Source organism: Alosa pseudoharengus, unplaced genomic scaffold (assembly GCF_046254945.1).
Source record: "Alosa pseudoharengus isolate Yale_2024_CS ecotype anadromous, Long Island Sound unplaced genomic scaffold, YU_APseudo_1.1 YU_APseudo_1.1_scf_10, whole genome shotgun sequence".
Taxonomy (NCBI): domain Eukaryota; kingdom Metazoa; phylum Chordata; class Actinopteri; order Clupeiformes; family Clupeidae; genus Alosa; species Alosa pseudoharengus.
Window position 1 is genome coordinate 5295001 of NW_027468565.1, and position 15000 is coordinate 5310000.

Below are 15000 nucleotides of genomic sequence, written 5' to 3' on the forward strand. Positions count from 1 at the left end.
AAGGCATTAGAAGAACACTTCATCTAATTGGTTGATTTGGCCCGTCGATAACCAACAAAGGTGGTGATAGACAGATGGTTTATCCAATCAGCTAACCAGTATTTCCGCCCCTTCCCAAAAGTTCTTCAATGAAAAGTTCCCAGATGGATATGCGGAGCAAATCCATCTGGCGGAGTCAGGTTAGTAGACTGCAGGTATCTGGATGATACGGTCATAACGGTAAAAATGTTGACTGCTGGACCTTTTTCAGCCTCAGAGGAGGCAGAGCACTTACTTGAGCTTAGTGTTGATGATCAGGGCCTTGGCCAGCATCTTGGCACCTGTGTCTCCGATGAAGTTCCCGCTGATGTTGATCTTGGAGAGGTTGGCATTGCTGGCGAGGCTGTTGATGAGGATGGTGGTGCCCGTCTTCAGCTTAGAGTCGCACACAGACAGAGACTCCAGAGGCTGGGGGAGGGGGGGGAGGGGAGGGCACAGGGGCAGAGACACAGGGAGGGAGACAGGTAAGAATCAATGACTGTAGAAACAGTTGCTTACTTACTTGCAAGGTGTCATGCACTTACGTTCTGAAGAAATTAAGTCAAAATTGGTCAGCAAAATTGCAGCTATAGTAAAAGCTTTTTAGAACCAGAGTGTGTATGGACAGAGCTTTTCAGAACCATAACTTGTGTGACTGTGTCTGTGTGACCGTGTTTTTGATGTATTGTTCTTTGCAAGTCATTGGCGAACAGGCATTTCCAGAGTGCATCCGCCCCAGACCAGGCCCAGCTCTGACTCAGAACATTATAAGCAGCTTAAGCAATAGTTTGCCATTCACACTAACACAACTTTAACAAGGTAAAACTTAAGGTAAACTTGTAAACTTGGTTAAACTGAATTGTTCTGTGAAGCCTTACCCACATTACATTTGAATTACACTGATGATATTTAGGTTATATGATTTTACACAGTGTGCTTGGAGGGACCCCATCGTACTTCAAAGGATTGGAGTATCTTAGTAATGGGATCACTGGATTACACTTACACAAACACACACACACACACACACACACACACACACACACACACACACACACACACACACACTAAGATCAGTGTCTTAAAAACATAAAAAGGAAAACAACCAGGCAGTCCTGGGAGGATATCAGAATCGGATAAACTTAAATCTGACATCTGTACAAAGCTCAGATAGGAAGGACAGGAAGCTCAGACAGGAAGAGAAAGATGACTTTGACTGATGTGCTAAATAGAAAGAGTGATAAAGGGAGTGAGAGGGAAGGAGAGAGGAGAGAGCTATAAAGAAAGAAACAGAGAAAAGATCAGATGGGGGAGGGAAGCAATCATGAGAGAAGGTGAAGTTTGAGAGATTGAAAAGGAAAGGAAAGACCTGGTGGATGGAGAAAGAGCATAAGAGAGAGAAATAGAGAGAGAGAGAGAGAGAGAGAGAGAGAGCGCTGAACCACTCCAGCTCTTGGTAGGCTGTGTGTGTGTAATTACTCAGGCGGACCTCATCTCTGAGGAGCGTCGGGATAATTAAAACTTATTTTGCCAGGAAGAGACATCCCATGAGGACTCTCCTATCTGCAGTACACTCTCACACACAGAGACACACAGACACACACACATGCAAACGCACACACACACATGCACATGCAAACACACACACACACACACACATACACACACACACACACACACACACACACACACGCATGCACACACACACACACACAACCACACACACACACTCACACACACACATACACAAACACACACACACACACACACACACACACACACACACACACACAAACACACATACAAACGTCAATGGACAATGGTGACAGAGCAAGGTGGCAACTAAAATTTGACCTTTGGACCAGAAAAGCCCCAGGCCTCAGTCACTCACTCATGATGCAACATCACACTGAGATCATAGGCTTTAGAAATAAGTCTGAGGGTTCCATTTTAGCGATCTAAATGTGTGTCCAGTCCAAATTTGCTAATTTAACTAATTAATTCTAATTTAGCGTGTTTTGTGATCAGAGACCGGGTGCATTGTTCAAAAGGGTGTTCATGGGTGTGTTTTGGGCGTAACATCCTGTAAACCAATGAGTGTGATATCTGTCATTCCCTTTAACAGCAAGCAGTGCAACAACAAGCAGTGCAACATCTAACAGCACGTTGATATTTTGACAGTCAACGCATTTGAAGGAATCTGCTTGCACACAAGACCGTGTATGCAACACAGGGATTCCACTAAACCTTGCTTTACTAAAACCTTTGTGTGCGTATAGCGTCCATGCATCTTAATTTATTTACTTACTGGGACTGGTTGCGAAGGGCTGCTTACATCTCGTGAGAGTGCGTCTGTAACCTGTGCGATTCAGCCCTGCACATGCCCGGACTCGGACCCACGAACAGCAGCACCTCGGATCGGGAGGCGAGTGTGCTGACAGTTGAGCTAAAAGCCCAGGCTACTAGCTCGCATGCTAGCAGCACTCTTGAGGCGTCGGGTAGTGAGGTTTACTAACGCACAGCTAAGCTAGCTGACATCGGTTACACGTCTTCAGCTGTGCTTTATGTGAGCCTTTTGCTTTAGACCAGATTTGTCTCAGTCAGTGGCGTAATTTTTAGAGGGTGCAGCAATTTTTGCGCCAGACCACACCTCATGTCATTAATTGACACACCCCTGTGTGGAGTGTGGAGCAAGCATGGCAAAAAATGAATCACTTTATTGAGTGTAAGATAAGAATAAGCCTTGTGTCGTGCTTTGCGCCAGGTGTACGATAGGGCCCTGAGACACACACCACAGGGGCTCTCCAACGTTCACATCCTTCCATTCAACACATATTTCAAAATGCAACATGACCTGACCTGGTCTAACATCAGGTATCATGGGTGCTCAAACCCATGACACTACCACCAGCATGCTGGGTCTGCACGACCTTTGGTGGCACACTGAAAGCTCATGGGGCACAAGTCCACACCAACAGGGAGTTATTAGCATTCATTTAGCTAAAGCTTTTCTCCAAAGCAACTTACAAATGAGGACTGATATTCAAGCTACAACAAGTAACCATCGGAGACCTTACAGTAACAATAGGAGACCTTACAGTAACAATAGACCTTACAGTAACAATATGAGGCCTTAGATTAACAATAAGAAACCTTAGAGTAACAATAGGAGACTTTAGAGTAACAATAGACTTTGGAGTAGCAATAGGAGACTTTAGAGTGACAGATGAAAATGTATTAGTTGTTTGGCTACTCACACACTCCTCCTCCTGGATTAGCTGGACGATGCGGTGGAGGACATCAGTGAGAGCTCTGAGAATGGACAACAGGCAGAACACACACACATGAGAGAGACATGTTTGCACAGATTGCACAGATGGATGGAAGGATGGATGGATGGAGAGGTTAAAAATAAAGGGGTAAGTAGATGGCTGGAGTAAAAGATGAATGCACTGTCTGACTGAATGACTGATCTGACCTCGTCTGATCTGAGCAGTTGGCTGATCGGTGGAGGCTGGCTGTCTTACCTGGATTTCATGGCAAAGTTTCCCCCCAGTGCAAGGTGACGGATTGAGTGGCTACGGCTGATGGCCAACACCAGAGTGACCATGTCATTCTCAAACCCTGGAGGGAGAGAGCAGAGAGAGAGACCACAAGCAGAATTAGACAATTATTATTGCTTTTGTATTTATCTGAAATATGACATAACATAGACATTGTAAAGATTTGAAGCATTTTACAGTTGTCATAAAACAGCCTCAGCTCATTTGAATTTAAGCAATGTTTTTTTCTGAGTAACTGTCATTACAGGAGCAGGAGGGGACATGCGAGGGGTGGCTGGTCTTTTGGGCCCCCACCATCGACTTCAAGGCACCTAACCCTAGCCCTAGCCCTAGCGCCTTCCGGGCGGTGGGGGCCCAAAAGACCATATCATCGAGGAGATACGAGGAGTCCTTCCCTGATGCAGGTAAATCAGCGTGATGGCAGTAGAGGGAAAGGGACTATAGGTGGGGTAGGTGTGAATGGGCCTGTTAGTTTCAGTACCGTTTCGTGATGCTTGTGCAATCTGCGTTGTGTTTGACTTGCACCACAAACGTGCAACCCCTATGACTGGGAGGCAGGTATGCTAGCAAGGAGGCTTATAAAGCCACAGATTCATCTAGCATGCTAGCAGTCTTGAGATTGAGGTTCACGTAGTTACTCCACACACAGCTACTGTAGCAGCTGGCAGCCGTTACGCTGGTGTTAGCAGGAGAGAGCGCAAACAGAAGTGCTCCTGCTGCCCCTGAAGTGCCAGCTTCATTTATCACATCGGCCTGGATGTCTCACTCTGGTGTGTGTGTGTGTGTGTGTGTGTGTGTGTGTGTGTGTGTGTGTGTGTGTACGTATGTCTGGTGTGCTCCAGCAGAGTCTCATTGCACAGCACCACGTCTTTCTCTTTAGCATTCATTGACTCTTACACTTACAGTAGCATAGCCATCACAGTTTACTCAGTATCTGTCTCTCTGTGTGTGTGTCCACGTGTGTCCACTGCACTGTATCTGTCTCTCTGTGTGTGTGTGTCCACTGCACTGTTTCTGTCTGTGTGTGTGTCCACGTGTGTCCACTGCACTGTTTCTGTCTCTCTGTGTGTGTGTGTCCACTGCACTGTTTCTGTCTCTGTGTGTGTGTGTCCACGTGTGTCCACTGCACTGTTTCTGTCTGTGTGTGTGTGTGTGTCCACGTGTGTCCACTGCACTGTTTCTGTCTCTCTGTGTGTGTGTGTCCACTGCACTGTTTCTGTCTCAAGCTCCTGCTCTCTCTCTAAGTGTGACTACTTCCCTCCCTCTGCATATTTCTCTTCTCTCTTTTTCTTCATGGGTCTCTGCTGCTCCCTCTCTCTCTGTTTCCCTAAACTTCTTTTTTTCTCTCTCTCGCTCTCTCTCTCTCCTCCCCAGATTGAGAGTGACTCCAGAAGGATCAGATAGGAGTGATGGCGTGTGAGTATGTGTGAGTATGTGTGTGTGTGTGTGTGTGTGTGTGTGTGTGTGTACGTATGTGTGCGTGGCCTCTATCCTGAATGAGATTGATTTGTTTGGCCCTTGTGTTTCCCATGCTGAAGGCCAGAGTGCTGGTGGAGGAGCTCCGGAAATAGCTCCTGTCTGATATGATCTCCTGCAGGGGGTGCAGCCAGCCTGTCATCAGCTCACTGGGCAGGAGGTGTGTGTGTGTGTGTGTGTGTGTGTGTGTGTGTGTGTGTGTGTGTGTGTGTGTCTGTGTGTGTGTCTGTGTGTGTGTCTGAAGGGGGGGGGGGGGTGCCTTCAAAAAGAATCCATCTTCGTGTTTATTCTCCCTTTTTTAAACATTGCTAGTGATTCCTCAACGGAGAATGTGGCCAAAAGTAAGTTATCACACTTACACAGATTAAAATCCATATGTCCTCCAAACGTGTAGTAAAACAGTGGTGTTGCACAGATATAAATAGCCTGCACAATGGGGAACTCCTGCTGGGTCCTCCTGCACACCCAGAGTCATGAATAATACTGGTGAAGAGGTGTGCTTCTTATTGTCATTCCTCCCTCATCCCCCTCCCTGCTCCCTGCTCTCCCTTGAGGCTTTCGGCATAGAAGGCACACACACACACACACACACACACACACACACACACACACGCACGCACACACGCACGCACACACAGGCACACGCAGGCACGCACGCACTCACGCACACACACACACACGCACGCACACAGGTACACACACACACAGACACAGATACACACACACACACACACAAATATATTCCATGCAACCCCACTACTCTACTGAGTGAAACTGGTAAAAGACTGCTCCCCTCTCTAGCAGAAGAGCAGGAAGGCATCCCTGGGGACAGCTTTCAATGAGAATAATTTCTGTCTTTCTTTCTTTCTGTCTGCTTCTCTCTCTCTCTCTCTCTCTCTCTCTCTTTCTCTTTCTCTTCGGTTTCTGTGCTGGCCACAGCATACCATATCAGAAATAATATGTTAGATGTGACATATATATATATATATATATATCACCTGATGGGGATTAAACCTTACACTTGCAAAATCTCCATACAAAAGCACATCCATGGGAAGGAGACTAGAGAAAGAGAGGGAGACACATGAGGCAGAGAGGGGCATCATTCACATTACAGGACAGAACATACAATGGACTTGGACAGAGAGAATCCACAAGAAGGGAATGAATAAAGATGTTGGGAAGGTGAGAATGGAAGAGAATGGACAATGGAAAAAAGGCATGAGAGAGAGTAAGGGAGAAAATGAGAGGAAAGGGAGAGTGAGAGTGTGGGAGGGAGGTGGGGGAAGAAAGAAAGAAAGAATGAATGAAATAATGAATGAAAGGAGAGGACATAGATGAGGTGAGATGGGATTAGAGATAATGGGGGGATAGAGAGAAAGAGAAAGATTGAAAGAGAGAGAGAAAGAAAGAAGAGAGGGAAGGAGAGGACCTAGATGAGCTGAGATGGGGGAGGAGAGATAACAGGGGGATAGAGAGAGAGAGAGAAAGACAGGGAAGGAGAGGGCATTGATGAGATGAGAGGAGAGATAATGGGGAATAGAGAGAGAGAGAGAGAGAAGGAGGGCACAAAGCGGAGGTGAGATGGGGGAGAGATAAGCGTATGTGAATGAGAAATAGCACCGTTGTCAGACAGGTCCAGACTGCAGATGGCCTTGGCTTCGAAAATGTGCTCCTGAATCACCTGTGCTCCGGGGGACCTCAGCTGCACAACACACACACACACAAACACACACACACACACACACACACACACACACACACACACACACACACACACACACACACACACAAAGAGAGAGAGAGAGCTCTTTATTGCAAAGAGTAAAATGCATTGAGTAAAATACATCTAGTGTGTATTTTTGCAGTAAAGTATAATATATAAATAAATATATGTGTGCTTTTGCACTTTTGTGTGTGTGTGTTTGTGTGTGTGTGTTTGTGCCAGAATGCGTACCTCACATCCGCTGATATCCAGGTCTAGTCCACACAGACGTGTGTTGGTAGCTAAACCCTGCAGCAACAGCCTAAAAAGGGACACACACAATAAGTGAAGCAATCATATCAAGTCTGTGCATACTGATGAGCTAGACTGGACACACATTTCAAATGGACACATACTATAGGCTAGTTGACCAACCAGGGATGATACATCCCAATTGACTGTAGGGCTACTTAATTAGTAGACACTTATCCAAAATACAGATATTTAAGTAGAAGAAACAGAAGCCTCAAAAGTCCAATGACCATGTTTTTTGGATGATATATGAATTGGATGGCTGTAGTATTTTGCTAAATAAGTGGTTCATTTGGTTGATATATAGATCCCCAGTGAAACTGAACATTGGATTGTACAATTGCCTTTGGATTGTCTTTGGCTAGAAAAGATAAAAACTCACCAAACCTGGACTGTATGTCCACAGGCAGTTGATACATACAATGAACTATATTCACCAATATATTGAATTTTGAAAGTATTTATCAGTAGATGTATAACCATAAATTAAGTCATCTGCACCTCCACGGTCGCATAGGTGTGTGTGTGTGTGTGTGTGTGACCAACCTGAGAGCTGCCGGTGGGAGCTTGGTTCCAGCCAGCCCCATATACCGCAGCTCAGAGACTTTGCTAAAGAAGGCTTTCACACTGCGTGTCACCTCTCGCCCTTTTCTGTAGGCACGCACACACACACACACACACACACACACACACACACACACACACACACACACACACACAGTCATAATAGATATCATCTCAAAACATAGATCAAGCAAATTCAGCAATGTACAATGTACAGTAGTAGCAGTACAATGACTTGATAAAACTCAAAATCAAAGAAGTACAAAACGTCAAGGCCGTGCACTTACCTGTGGGTAAAGGTGTTTCTGGAGAGATTGAGGTGACTCAGACTGGAGCAGCAACCCACAGACAATGACACGAAGAGCTGAGGAGACAGACATTGAGGCTTACATAACACACAAAAAAAGACATCATGCAAACACTAACACAACACGCAAACAAGTCAGACCTCATGCAAACACTAACACAACACGCAAAGTCAGACTTTGTGATTATAACTGAGTTACCTTGCAATATACTAGCTAATAACGATATCAAAACAAGATTTAAGATATTAGGGCCCTAACGTTTTACAATACTATCTGATTGTTATTGCCTTATAACAAAAAAAAAGAACAATCTGAACAATGGATCTGTGAAATAACATTACTTATACATTCACAGTAACTGTAATATGTTAGCATGAGAAACATTTGGGCGCTCACCGTGTCCAGAGGACAGTCTGTCCCACTGAGGTCCAGGAGACACAGAACGTTGGGGCCTGATAGGAACTTGCAGAGAGTCTGGCAGACAGACAGAGACACATTAAGAGCCACTCGGCCTCTCAAACTCAATAGTGAGTCTTTCTAATGGAGTCACTTGTCTCATTATTAAGTCACTGCAGTATCGAGTGACACACAGAGACTGTCAGTCAAGATAACTCTGACTCTAAACAACACTACAGTGCTTCATTAGTGGGCGATCCAATGACATGGGAGAAAAACGTTCAGTGGGGTAAACAAACTTAGAGAGGTCATCTGGGGAAGCCGAAAACACACACACACACACACACACACACACACACACACACACACACACACACACACACACACACACACACACAAACACACATAGAAAAGCATAATATAATAGACATACAGTATACAGGCATAGACAAGCATTATCTACACTGTCACACATAAAGAGATAGACACATGCACCGTCTCTATCACTCTCTCTGTCTGTCTCTGTGGCTCTTACCGCAGCCTCCTCTGTTGCCATGCAACCTGGATTTCCTGACAAGTCGAGATGCGTCAGGCAGTTGGAGAGGCCGCTGCTCTGGGCCAAAGCATTGGCCAGATTGCCCAGCCCTGTAGAATACCAGAGAGAGAGAGGGAGAGAAAAAGAGAGAGAGAGAGAGACATACAAACATAAACATATGACAACCCACATGGAAGAACAGCTACTTAAGAGCAATAATAACATTTGTAGTGTGCTTGTTTTACCACTGGCCTGATTATAGTGATGTGGATTGAGAGAAGATGTTTGGTTCGTATTCACTTATACCCATTCACCTATTATTCACCTTTATTCACCTATTATTCACTATGGTTGGTATTCACTGGTATTCACCTTTAGGGGAGAGAGACACCTTGGACAGGTACAGCTGGGTTAGACCATGGGGCAACTTATCCAGGTTCTGACTGAGGGCAGAAACACCTGTGCACAGGTGACAGACAGACGGACAGACAGAGAGGGAGGAAAAGAGTAGTGAGATTATGGTGTTGAATAAGGAGCAGGGAGGTCTAATGGGAACATTATGGACAGTTCACTCAGACCATTTAAGTAGACTACAGTGACTCATTCAATCATCCAAATAGGAAATCTCCAATTCTGGGGTTATAGGTGTTGACAATGACAAACTTTGTGTACATGTATGTTTTACACCGACAACAATAGCCATACATTTCGGAAGCATTCACCTTTGTCCTCAATCTGATTGGCTGACAGGTTGATAATGTGCAGTGCAGGGCAGCTGCGGTCTTTCATAGCCAAGCCCATCTTCACAGCAAAGTCCCTGCAGGGCAGTCAGCAGAGACAACATGAAAATAGTAAGTAAACAGTCAGAGTTTTTTTTCTTCTCCCTCCCAAACTGTTACACCTCCTCAAATTCTTCAGTAGTGAGGAAGCCCAATAATTCTAGGGTGCATGGTGGGCGGTATATTTTAAGGGAAAGCACAGGGTATACACATATATAGGATTTGTATGATGGGGTTAATGTGAAACTGGGGGAGCCCACTCACAGCTTCAGGCCACTGTTCTCCAGGCAGAGCTCTTTCAGTGTCTCAGACCGGTTGATCATGTAGAGAATCTGCTCCTGCACATCCGGAGGCTGAAGAGACAGAGAGAGACACAGCACTCCTCTGTCAAGGCATGAAACATACACTGCATGCTCATGATGAGTATAGCTATGAGATGAGAGTGAACATTGGGGATATATTTCATTTTAGTAGCGTTTTAGTTGCTACATGCATTAATTAATCATTCAAGTGCATGTGTATGACTGATTTATGAATTATTGCACTGTGCATATTGTTGAACATATGCTTACAAAATGTACCAGGCGTTGCTGATTGTACGCATTCTTCCTGGGAGTCAAGTTACTATTGCATAATTCACAAATACAGTCAACAAAATGACAGGGAATGGCTTAAACTTTCTGCAAGTGGTTACGAGGCAGTGCATACTGTGAGTGAAGCTTGCTTTGCTCAGGGAAGTTTTCCTGTTTCGTCTCAGTCAAAGCCAAATCACAACCAAATAAACAACATTTTAATTTCCTCTCCTTCTGATGTGAATGCATCCATAGACCCATGTGTGCCCGATCTGCCCTACACATTAAGACATTGCTCTCTCTGAGAGACTACATGTGGAGTCGCTTGAGGACTTAATGCATAATGACACGGCGCGTGGAACACATTTGCACTACGCAGCTTCTAGCATTTGCCCTTCAGCCAAGTCTCATCAACAAGGGGGTAATAGAAAAATCCTTTTCACTTTTGGCACCAGGCCCATTTCTCAACTTTTGCACTGCCTTGAGAGCATGCTCAGAGCAGAACAGTTGCGCAAATCATAGTGGTGGCCAGACTGGAGAATATTTACTGTACTTTTAAGGGGAAAAGCAGACTCATGAGTAGAGGTAATAAAGGCACTGTTTGTGTTTATCATAAAGCTCTACTCTGTGTTTGTGTTTATCATGGAGCAATTAGGTCAAAACACTTCCATTGACCTATTTGTTGCTGTTCAATAAACTGTGAATATGATCATGTGTGTGTGTGTGTGTGTGTGTGTGTGGTAGCCTGCGCACACACACACACACACACACACACACTTCAAGCAGAAACCTGTACTTTCCTGAAGGTTATCTCCCCCACTCTCTAATCAGCATAGGGCAGGGGGCTATCATCTCTAATGGGTGCTGTGGGAAAGCCCTAAAGCTATGATGTCAATACCTGACGCAGGTGGCCAGCAGCAGCAGGCAGTGTGCTATGGACCCAGCACTTGAGCCCTTGAGCAGTGTGCTATGGACCCAGCACTTGAGCCCTTGAGCCCTAGTGTGGGCTCTGACTGAAGGAAACACGAAGCAGCACTCCTATGGCAAGCGATTTTATCATTTACCCGCTAAGTTTGACTATCTGGAATTAACATTGTAGATATCAACAACGTCTTTCTGACTAGTCGCAATTACATTTTGGATAGTTGGAATTGTCATTCAAGATATCTGTAACGTAATTGTGACTAGTCGAAACGTCAGATAGAGATATCTGTAATTTAGTTTTGACTAGGCAAAACTGAATTACAGATATCTGTCCTCACGTCATTGAAAACAACATTCAACTCGTCACACATCTTAAATGGCAATTGCAGATATCTTTAATTCAGTTTTGACTAGGCAGAATGAAAGGTGAAGATATCTCAAACGTCATTATGACTAGTGCAAATTATTGTGCAAGACGTTGCTCTTTAGTTCCGTAGCAGAGCCCGTCTAGATTTCTAGGCTAGAGCCCATCTACTTAGACATGCAGCTAATTTCCCCTCCCCAACATAATCGAAGAAAAAGTGGGCTTATTTCCTTATTTCTATGAATGGAAGAAGAATAAGCAGGCTGTAATGTCGTAGCCTACATAAATTAGTAGGCCTAGGCTAGGCTACTAAATGCACCAGCACCAGCTACAGGAAATTCCATTCATAATGGTGTTGGCTGTAATCGAAAAAATCAAAGCAACATTGAATCATCAATTCTTGCTGCCAGCTCCTGTCTTACATAGACTGCAGCATTAAAAAGACGATTAAAAACTCCTTCGCCCTCTGGCTGCTCTGACATGGTGCTAATTACAAAGTTAACAGCAGGTGCTATGATTTGATGATTTGAACAACAACATGCTCTTCTCCCGCCTAAAGTGGGATGCGGGCCTAATTTGCATAGCAATACAGATATCTCTAACGTCATTTCGCCTAGTCAAAACTCTAATTCAAGATATCTATAATTACATTTTGACTAGGCAGAATGAAAGTTATAGATATCTCCAATTTCAGATATCTCTAATCAAAACTCATTCAAGATATCTATAACTTGATAATAGATATCTACAATTTGATTCTGACTAGTCATAACTCCAGTTTGAGATATCTACAACGTCATTTTGACTAGTCAAAATTCCATTTACAGATATCTACAATGTAATTTCGCCTAGTCAAAACTTAATTCAAGATATCTGAAAAGGAACATGTAGATATCTTGAATTGAAGTGAATTAAAGATATCTTCAACTGGAGTTATGACTAGTCAGAATCAAATTGTAGATATCTCTAACTGGAATTACAGATATCTACAATTCAATTGCAGATATCCGTAATTCACATAGTGGATATCTGCAACTGAATTGTAGATATCCGTAATGATAAACCCCATAGAAATGAATGGCAAATGTGGCGTCATTTGTCCTAGGAAGAATGTCTTTGTGGATATCTGAAATGACAATTATGGATAGGAAGAATTCAATTGCGGATATCTAAAATGTTCGTTTTGACTAGGCAAAACTGAATTACAGATATCTGCAATACATATCCAGTCTAGCGGGAAAATGTTAAAATCGCTTGCCATAGTACTCCCCACATTTCAACAGGGCTTTTGCAGGGGTTTGATATCTTCAAATCAAATTTGATTGTTATGAATGTGCACTAAAGGAGTCTTCTGTCACATCAGTATGTCGTCACTTTCCTAAAATAATGGCATAAGTCATTTTTTTTCAGGTTTTTCAGAAAACACAAAAAAGTTAACCAAAAATTGAATGATGATGACGATTTTGACAAAAAAATATTTTTTGTCAAAAAATTACTCATGCCATTATTTTAGGAAGGTGACGATGTGTTTTATAGTGCTGCTCCAGTATAATCACCTAACTCAAGAGAACACGTGAGGTTTTACTATCAGTTTTTCATTGCTCACTCAAGACATACCACTTTGAAGTCCTTGCTAGAGATCTTGGTAAACCACTCATTGAATGACAGGGCAGCCACAGCCAAGGCCAGATCCCTGATGATGAGAAACAGAGTAAGTTGATGCTTAGTAATCAAGAAGAGTGTTACATTATTAAATGATGTCAAAACAAGCTTAGCAAAAGCTTGTCTCCAAAGTGGACTTAGAAAACATATGAACCCTTTCACTTTAACATGATTAGTAATCACAGTACCTCAATAAGAGATGAATCATCTATATAATGGGATCATTGGGATTCGCCCAAAAGAAATCAACAAAGTGTAAAAAGGGATTCTAACAAACTCACCTGCTTTCCAGGTGACTGAAGTCCAGCAAGTTGAACTCCCGACAGTTCTGGACATGATAGATATTGTCTACATCCTAATGAACAAAGAAAAAAGGACGGTGATCGATACCTGTTTAAAATTCTGTTAGCAACTTGTAAAAAGGCCATTGTGGCTGAAAATAGTGACTGAAATAAGTGTAATGGAATGGTTGACTCACAAGATAAGGGTTCAAGAGGATCAATGTGTAAATGAATGGGGAAAGTGGACTGTGTTTACATGTCAATGACAGGATGAGGTCTGAAGTACGGATGTATCATGCATACAGTAGGAACAAATTGTGAGGTAAAGGCAATCCAGATTGTTCATGGGTTTTTGTATTTTTGTTTTGTTTGTTTATTTATTTGTTTGTTTTTCCTCCTTTTGTATATGTGATAAAACTATAAAAATAAAGTAGCCTAAAAAAAGGACGGTGGGTGCTGATATGAATTACAGTTAGTGTATAATGGTTTTAAAGAGTGGGTTTTGGTCTAGAATTGGACTGCGATGTGACGTATGAAGCCAGAGTGTAACTGAACAGCAGCACTCACCCACTGCACTTCCTCTCGGCAGGGCAGCTCGTTGAAATCGCACAGCGCCTCGTACGTCACTGAGAAGCCACCTACCACAGACACGGAGATGGACAGAGAAGTCGGACAGAGGGTCACACATAGATTACTAAGGGGCATCACGGTAGGCCGAATGCTGAGGGCAGAATACTGAAAAGTCCACAGCAGGGTAACTTCTTATAGAGGAAGGCTCTTCTAAAGAAAAAATTCTGCAAGGTACATGAAGTCTGGAAATCTTTAAAAACGTGACAAAAGGGACACACTAAAACCGTGTTCCCAGATAGCACCTTACAGCGCTTTAAACAGCCTTTTGTATTTTCCCCCCTGAAGAATAATGCCTCAAGACTAGGCTCACCGCATGGCCCCTGCGTCCCGTTCAGGTGATCCTCCACGTTGGAGGTCAACTTCAAGAGCCTGTCCTTCAGGTCAGGGGGGATCTTCTTCAGCAACTTCCTGGAAGTGGGGCAACAACACACAACTGATGTATGAGAGGCCAACCACGCACATAGACACACCAGCAGTAGGTACACTGCACTCAGAATTTTTTTTTTAAAGGGTCACGTCACTTTTGACCATTTTATTTATCATAAACTGCTGAGTGTGAATTGGTGCATTACACTGGACAGCAATGCTTGTCATTTCAGTTTCACCTCAACTCAGACCTTACCATATAGAAAGTACTATAGCATCCCTACCAAGGTGACATTAACAACATAACTAGAAGTGTACTGATATATCTGAAATTTCATTGCAGGCATCTCTGTAACCATACACATTTGTTCGCTACATGGACTTTCTATGAATGACCTTGGAGCTGAACTAGCACACTGCTTTCTTTTGCAGGGCAGAAACACACACACAGGCTTTACAACATTGAATGCCAACGTATGTCAATGTTTTGGTGTGTGTTTCCTGGTGTTAAAGATCTTCTCTTAGAAATGTTTTCTACTACGGCG

At 43.5% G+C, this 15000-nt stretch overlaps 1 protein-coding gene across 1 annotated transcript in view; it reads right to left on the reverse strand.

The window, feature by feature from the left end:
- Positions 1–15000, reverse strand: part of carmil2 (capping protein regulator and myosin 1 linker 2) — a 50955-nt gene that overhangs the window by 25924 nt on the left and 10031 nt on the right. The window contains exons 6-21 of the mRNA XM_076303801.1: positions 14400–14497; positions 14027–14097; positions 13460–13533; positions 13134–13209; positions 9921–10009; positions 9600–9694; positions 9250–9336; positions 8878–8987; positions 8343–8420; positions 7926–8002; positions 7621–7725; positions 7015–7084; positions 6681–6762; positions 3546–3642; positions 3276–3330; positions 275–447 (exon numbers count right to left, since the gene is read on the reverse strand). Coding sequence (XP_076159916.1) covers positions 275–447; positions 3276–3330; positions 3546–3642; positions 6681–6762; positions 7015–7084; positions 7621–7725; positions 7926–8002; positions 8343–8420; positions 8878–8987; positions 9250–9336; positions 9600–9694; positions 9921–10009; positions 13134–13209; positions 13460–13533; positions 14027–14097; positions 14400–14497 — 1437 coding nt within the window. The remainder of the gene's footprint in view (positions 1–274; positions 448–3275; positions 3331–3545; positions 3643–6680; positions 6763–7014; positions 7085–7620; positions 7726–7925; positions 8003–8342; positions 8421–8877; positions 8988–9249; positions 9337–9599; positions 9695–9920; positions 10010–13133; positions 13210–13459; positions 13534–14026; positions 14098–14399; positions 14498–15000) is intronic.